Source organism: Azolla caroliniana, unplaced genomic scaffold (assembly GCF_043228905.1).
Source record: "Azolla caroliniana isolate FFs.n. ecotype wild unplaced genomic scaffold, voAzoCaro1.0.p SCAF_7, whole genome shotgun sequence".
Taxonomy (NCBI): domain Eukaryota; kingdom Viridiplantae; phylum Streptophyta; class Polypodiopsida; order Salviniales; family Salviniaceae; genus Azolla; species Azolla caroliniana.
This window is the reverse complement of record NW_028230442.1, coordinates 3,357,122-3,363,791: the sequence shown is the minus strand read 5'-3', so window position 1 is coordinate 3,363,791 and position 6,670 is coordinate 3,357,122. Positions and strand designations below refer to the sequence as shown.

The 6,670-nt window shown below is 40.5% G+C and overlaps 1 protein-coding gene across 1 annotated transcript; it reads right to left on the bottom strand.

The window, feature by feature from the left end:
- Positions 1 to 5,094: 5,094 nt before the first annotated feature.
- LOC147861571 (uncharacterized) lies at positions 5,095 to 6,670 on the bottom strand. The gene has a single exon (XM_087322020.1). It carries the CDS (start codon positions 6,631 to 6,633, stop codon positions 5,251 to 5,253), a length of 1,383 nt encoding a protein of 460 aa, XP_087178146.1. The 5' UTR covers positions 6,634 to 6,670; the 3' UTR covers positions 5,095 to 5,250.

The window sequence follows — 6,670 nt, the reverse complement described above, 5'->3', positions numbered from 1 at the left end:
AACTTTCCCGCCTTGGCAAAAAAACAAAACAAAGAAAAGGTTTAAACAAGATATCACTATTAACGGTTTTTCGATGCCCATCGTGTTATTAACCCGCTTTAAACTATGCACAAGATATTTGTAGGATTTGGAAGTGTTCTTGATAGAGTTCACACAAAACGACAATAATTTATTTTGTTCGAGCTTCGTAAGAAGAATGGCTCACTCTTTGATTCTCTCATTATGGAAGCCATGTTACGGTTATTGTCTTTTATTTTGGCAAAAAGTGGTTGGTGTATTTATATTAAAAACAACATTATATACCAAAAGTTATCATTGTCCTTACTCAAATAGTGAATGTTGAAAATAGTATAGGAGGACAAGGTGGTCATATAGCTTAGTTGCAAAATTTGCCTAACATATTTTCCTTGAAGCCCACATACTTGTTCTAGTATTCTATGGAGGCAATCAAACAAGAATTGACCACATACTTGTCCTGGTCTTCTATCGAGACAATCAAACAAGAATGTGCTTCTCATGCTCCAATTGTATCATAATAGGCCCTAACAACAAAGGCAAGCAAACACGAACTTCTATGGTGGGGAGGATAAAAGCTTGGGTCCTTGAGTGAAAACACACTAAATGTGTTCCAATACTTTGCTTGTTAACATGCACATAGTTGCAATGTGATTACCCAAATGTCTTATTAGGCTTGGAAAGAACCTATACTTTGCATCCTCCCGACCATATTAAGTTGTTGTGTGACATCTATAGTTACTAATCAAAATATACCTTATTATTACTGATTTCTTTATGAAATGGCATCTATAACTACTAATCAAAATATGCCCTATTATTACTAACTTCTCTAAGCATGACATCAAAATATACTTTATTATTGCTTGTTAAGTCATTTAAGGTTGCATGATATCCATAATTACTAATTAAGATATAAATTATTATTGCTAGTGAGAAATATACCTTATTATTGCTTGTTAAGTTATTTAAGGTTGCATGATATCTATCCATAGTTACTAATTAAGATATATAATATTATTGCTAGTTGCCCTACGTAAGGGTTTTCGGAATGAGACAATAGAAAGTTGTGTGTATGTGTGTAAACACTGTAACAACACAAACATCCCAAGAATAGAATACATGTGTTTTTGTTTAAAGACAACAGTCTAAAACTCCTTGATTGTAGCAGATGAACCTAGTGTGACATAATTACACAACCATGACTATAAATACAAAGCTCAATAATGAGAGCTACCAAATGCCTTTCCATATAGTGAGACATAACTACACAACCATGAGGATAAGATGTTTGCAAGAACTACCAAATGCCTTTCCCTATCAACCTATGTTCATTTTATGGTTTTGCATGGGCGCTATAAAAAAAGACCTCAATACCTATGATTGTCAAACTTGTCTTGTATGTGGCTCCTTCTTTAGAAGAGGGGTTACTATTTTGTAGCAAAAACTCTATATGCGAATAATGCATGTAGATTTGTGTTAACCCTTCTTGGTAGAGATTTGAGCATGAAACTTAAGTTATCGTGCTTGTCTACCAAGTCATCATTCTTCTTGCAAATTATATTATATGTTGAGCATGCGAGAAGGAAGTGATATTCATCCTTCACTAGGTTTTCATTGCATACCTTGCATTTCTTCATACTTGGAGATGATGCCATGATGCTACGTCAATATCTAACTTGTCTGAGTGAGTTTGAAAAAGTGTCAAGGCTCTCCAAGAGCCAAGGATCATGGGGGTAATAAGATGGGGTTGGATACATTCTAGCATTCTTACCTTGTATTGAGGTCAACATTGTCTTCATTATTGGCAAAGAGGAGATATGATATTACAATATTCGAATCTTGATATCAATGGATGGAAACGATTGACAAAGCGATATGTGATACAATATTAGATGACACTCTATATCTTGATTACAAGTTGAAAAGGATATGATACTAAAATTGTAAACAATGTGATGATGCTAGATTATAGTGATATAAGAAGTAACCATATGATTGTGTGGGGAGGTGGAAAGGCACAAATGAAATCTTTATACCAAAATGAAAATGTGCATGGAGTAGCAAGGAACAAATAAGATATCTAATGACTATGACAGGATGATTGACTCCATTGGATGTGGGAAGTTATGATAATGTTGAAGAAAGACCTTGAATCCAACAAAGATGGTATCCAGAAGATTGCAAGGAATCAAAAGAAGAGAACTTATAGGGCTCGTTTACTCAAGTGGATTAGCTTACATCAAAACAAAAGTAACTTAGGATATCAGAGTACACACTCAAAGTGCGCTTGAAAGAACTTATGAAGAACTAGTGAAATTAAGGATTCCTAAAGCTTAAGAAAACGCATAAAGGGCTATTGAGGGCAATGATCTCCCTGTCGATGAATAATCATCATTTATTTATTTATTTGCTTGAAAATAATAGACATTATGTTGTGAGTTGTAGTTGAAAAAGAGAAGAAGATTGTGAATGCACAAGGTAGAAACAACAATAAATAATAATAATAAGAGATGTTTTGAATTTGTTCATTGCTAACTATCAACGAAAGAGTGTCATTGAACCAAATGGTTCGACATGATTGAAACTTCTCTATTCAAAACAATGTAAGTGCATGATTAACCACACAAATTCTTTTTCTTGAACTGAAGACAAACCTTGAGAATATCTAAAGAGCTATGCATTGGGGAAAAATCCAACTTGGGTTATGTATAAAGGGGACTAGCTCCTCCTTTCGTTACAACATCTAGAGACTTTGTAGACACTGTAATGGCGAGGCTAGTCTTTCTTCTTCAGATATGTTATCCAACTACCAAGTTATGAGATAAGATAATATTTAGTGGTATGAAATACTGATGGGGTTTTTTTTGTCCTTCTTTAGGATGGTCAACATGGTTAAGCACTATTAATCCATTCTTCTCCTTAATCTCATATTATTTTTCTCATCATTTGTATGATCTGTAATAAGTACAATAATAGACTTATTGATTAAGGTCATGCTAGAATAATACTCATGAACCTCTAATACCAATTATGCACTATATCACAAAATTGGAATTTGGGAAACTTTGTTCCTCTAATCTTTTGTACAATGGTAAACAACCATTTGTCAACCATTGATCAATCAAGTGTTTAATTCTACCTCATGATTGATACCAATGATTTTTATAATAAAAAAACTCCAATGATTGAAGGATGAGCAAAGACCTCTTTTTACATAAAATTAAAATTCTATTTGGAATACTTGAATAGGCAATTAATCACCATCTAAGAATCACAAAAAACAACATTTTATCACGTTCTTTTTTTTGGTTTTGAATATAACTCCAAAAAACATCTTCAACTCCATTATGGCCCATTGTAACAACGAAATTCCATTTTTTCCTATCCAAATTGATTGGAAGGCTCTATTTGAGTTTGATAAAGGCCTTTAGACTTTCTTCATCATTCGTTGCTTGGTAGGGGGAGTGTCTCATTCTAGGTAAAATTACTATTAGAAGTAATTGTGGACGAAGCAAAAGTAACAATGTTGGGAGAATTGAATTGTTGACCACATGCCATTGAAGAATGAGTTGACAACTTGTAGGTAGTGGTTCAATTAAGGAAGGGCCTTGGAGCCATAGCAAAAGCGAGACTTACTTGTAGAAACCCCAATAACCTAATCAACAATTAAGGAATTCATTCTATTTCCCAAGTATGAGAGGTAGGACCAAAACCTGCCACTTAGGGTGTATCTACTAAAATCTTTCTCGACACTTGACATACAAGTAGATAATCAAATACAACTTTTCATATGATCAATGAATAGAAACTACTAAAGTGACTTCCTTTTTCGATCAATCTAACGAGCTACCTATGCATATTTTACCTTGAACAAGTTTGTGAGTTTATATGTCACAATTTGGTACAATGTTTTGCCTTCAACTACAATCAAGTTTACATTGTCAATTTGGTAGTCCCATGCTGCATTTCTCTCATATTCACATTGTGCACTCTCAATTATTAATTGATCACTGAATGTCTTGAGCATTAACAATCACTACACAACTCCACACATACTTGATGGGAGTGTTTGATTTTGGTTCCATACGTCATAGATTGCAATCGGTACGTTAAAAATGAATCTATGTATTGACCTATTGTTCATGTTCAAAATTTTGAAAGGTAAATTTGGTCTTGTGGTCCAAATCCCTATAGATGCCTCCACTTGGTTGTACTATTTGGCTTGAGGAGTCTTCACTCAAGCTACCTCCAATAATTCTAGATATTGATGGATTTTATATCAGTTTGTGGAACGGGTATTTCATTCTTCTTGCACATGTGTCGACATCACCTAGTCTTGACCTCTTCAATTTTGTACAAATGAATCCTTTTGGAATATAATCTCATTTGCCCATTATATACTTTATTTTGGGCTTAAGCGGGTTGTGGAGCAAGTGGCATGTGGGTGAATATACAAATTAGCCTAATGGCCCCATGTTCTTCTCATGTGTGGGGGGATGCCCCTATCTTTCAATATGTCTAACTTTAATGTGCCTTTGAAGTACAATAGGGATAGATAATCAAAACACTTTTGGTACAAACCTCTCGTGAATAGAAATCGTTGTTTGCCTATGACGATATCATAATATGCTATACAGATGTTCAAATGTAAAGCACCTTTTATTCTAAGTTCCTCTCACAAGAATCTAAGTTCCTCTTGCGTAATTCTAAGTTCCTCCCGCATAGAATCTAACTTCCTCTTGCATAGATTCTAAGTTCTCCTCCCGTAGATAGCATACCCGTTAATGCACGTAAAAGGCCATGCGAAATGTGCAACTGTGTATTAGAGGGTGGATCATAGAACCATTATGAAGGAACCCAAAGAGCCTCTGGAGAGAATGGGTAACGGTAACGTGACATATTGGGGCTAACCCATGTCCTTATAGGTGTTTAGATTCGGTAAGTCAAGCATCTATCATCGAATATGGAATCTGGAGGGACGCGTCTTCTTCCGATCCGTCAAATAACAAGAAGAAGAAAGAAAGAAAGAAAACCCACAAGAAAACTATGTGTTTTTTTTCCCCTATTAATAAAAGACTTACTTACAAGCAAGGCAAGGCATGTAAAATTCTCTCTATACACTAGATAGACAGACAAGACACTGAACACTCTCTAGGCAGTAGGGAAGGCAGTTATGACAGTTATGAATACTCTCTATCCAGTAGAGAAGACAGTTATGAGTGCCCATCATCATCAGGTGTTCCTGCATTCTGAGGAGGGTCTGATGGCCCGCATTCCTCCGCTGTGGGGGCACAGCGACTCGATGGGCGGGGCCATGCAGTTATACTGAATGCACACCGAGGCCGACATGGGCAGCGTCCCGGCCGGCCCGAGCGGGAATCCGGTGAGGAAATTCTGCTGCACGAAGAGCGTGCGCATCCCGCCTCCCTCCACCTGCTCCACCACTTCCTGCGGGACGGCCCCCGAGAATCTGTTATGATTCAGGTACAGATTCTGTGCCAGCGCGAAGAAGGGCGAGATCGGGCCCGAGAGCGCATTGAAGGCCATGTCAACTGTCGGTATGAGCACGGGCCCGGGCGGGGAGACCGGACCTGAGAGCGAGTTATGGCGGAGCACGAGTGCGGATAGGGGTGCGGAGAAGAGCCCCGGGGGCACACCTCCGGTGAGCCGATTGTCCCCTAGGTCTAGATATGTGAGGCGATTCAGGCCCGACACGCACGGGGAGAGCGGCCCGGACAGGCGGTTCCGAGAGAGGTCTAGATAGGTCAAAGAGCTTGGGAATTCAGGCAATGGCCCTTCCAGAGAGTTCCGCTTTACGTCCACATGGTCGAGCCATGCCGCCCTCCGGAACGAGGCCGGGAGGCTTCCGGTCAGCCTGTTGTGCGCCAGGCGGAGTGTGAGTAGGGCCGGGATGCCGGCCAGCTGTGCCGGGACCCCCCCGGTCAGCCGATTGAAGGACAGGTCCAGCATCTGGAGTCTCCTGAGGCCCCCCAATGTGGTAGGGATTGTGCCTGTCATCAAGTTGTGGCTCAACCCTAAGTTCTGTAGGTTCTTGAGCCTCCCGATCGCGTCCGCGGGTATGGGACCTCCCACTCTACCGGGGGCTAATGTGAGCTGCACTAGGGCACTTAGCTGCCCGATCTCTTCGGGTAACCATCCGTGGAGACCCGCAGAGCCACCACTCGCGATGCCCAAGTTGAGCGAGACCACGCGGAGCTCCCCGTGGACGATGTCACAAAGGACGCCATCGAAGCTGCACGGGTCGCGGGAGAATTCCCAAGAGGTGAAGAAAAGAGTGGTCGGGGCCGAAGGGATCGATGATCGATTGGTTAGGGTGGAGGAGGTGGTGTCTCGGAGGTATCGATGGATAGCTTGGAGGGCAGTGAAGTCCGAGAGGGCCAAGTGTGGTGGCCGCCGGGCGGACGCGTAAGTGGGCATGGCGGTGCTCCGGAAGCCCACGGAGGCGGAGATGAGAGAAGAGATTATTAAGAGGGCAGCTATGGTGGCATGTGGGGTGGTTAAAGGGAAGAAGAGAGCACGATGGCCGGGTGGACATTGGTCCCGTGAGGGGGTCGGTGAGGAAGGAATGATATGCCGAGGAGGCGAATCCATCATGCACTCTTTGTTAGCTATGGATCTCTTTGTTGGCTAT

Coding starts and splice junctions, on each gene's coding strand:
- LOC147861571 (XM_087322020.1), bottom strand. CDS start 6,633: ATGATGGATTCGCCTCCTCGGCATATCATTCCTTCCTCACCGACCCCC.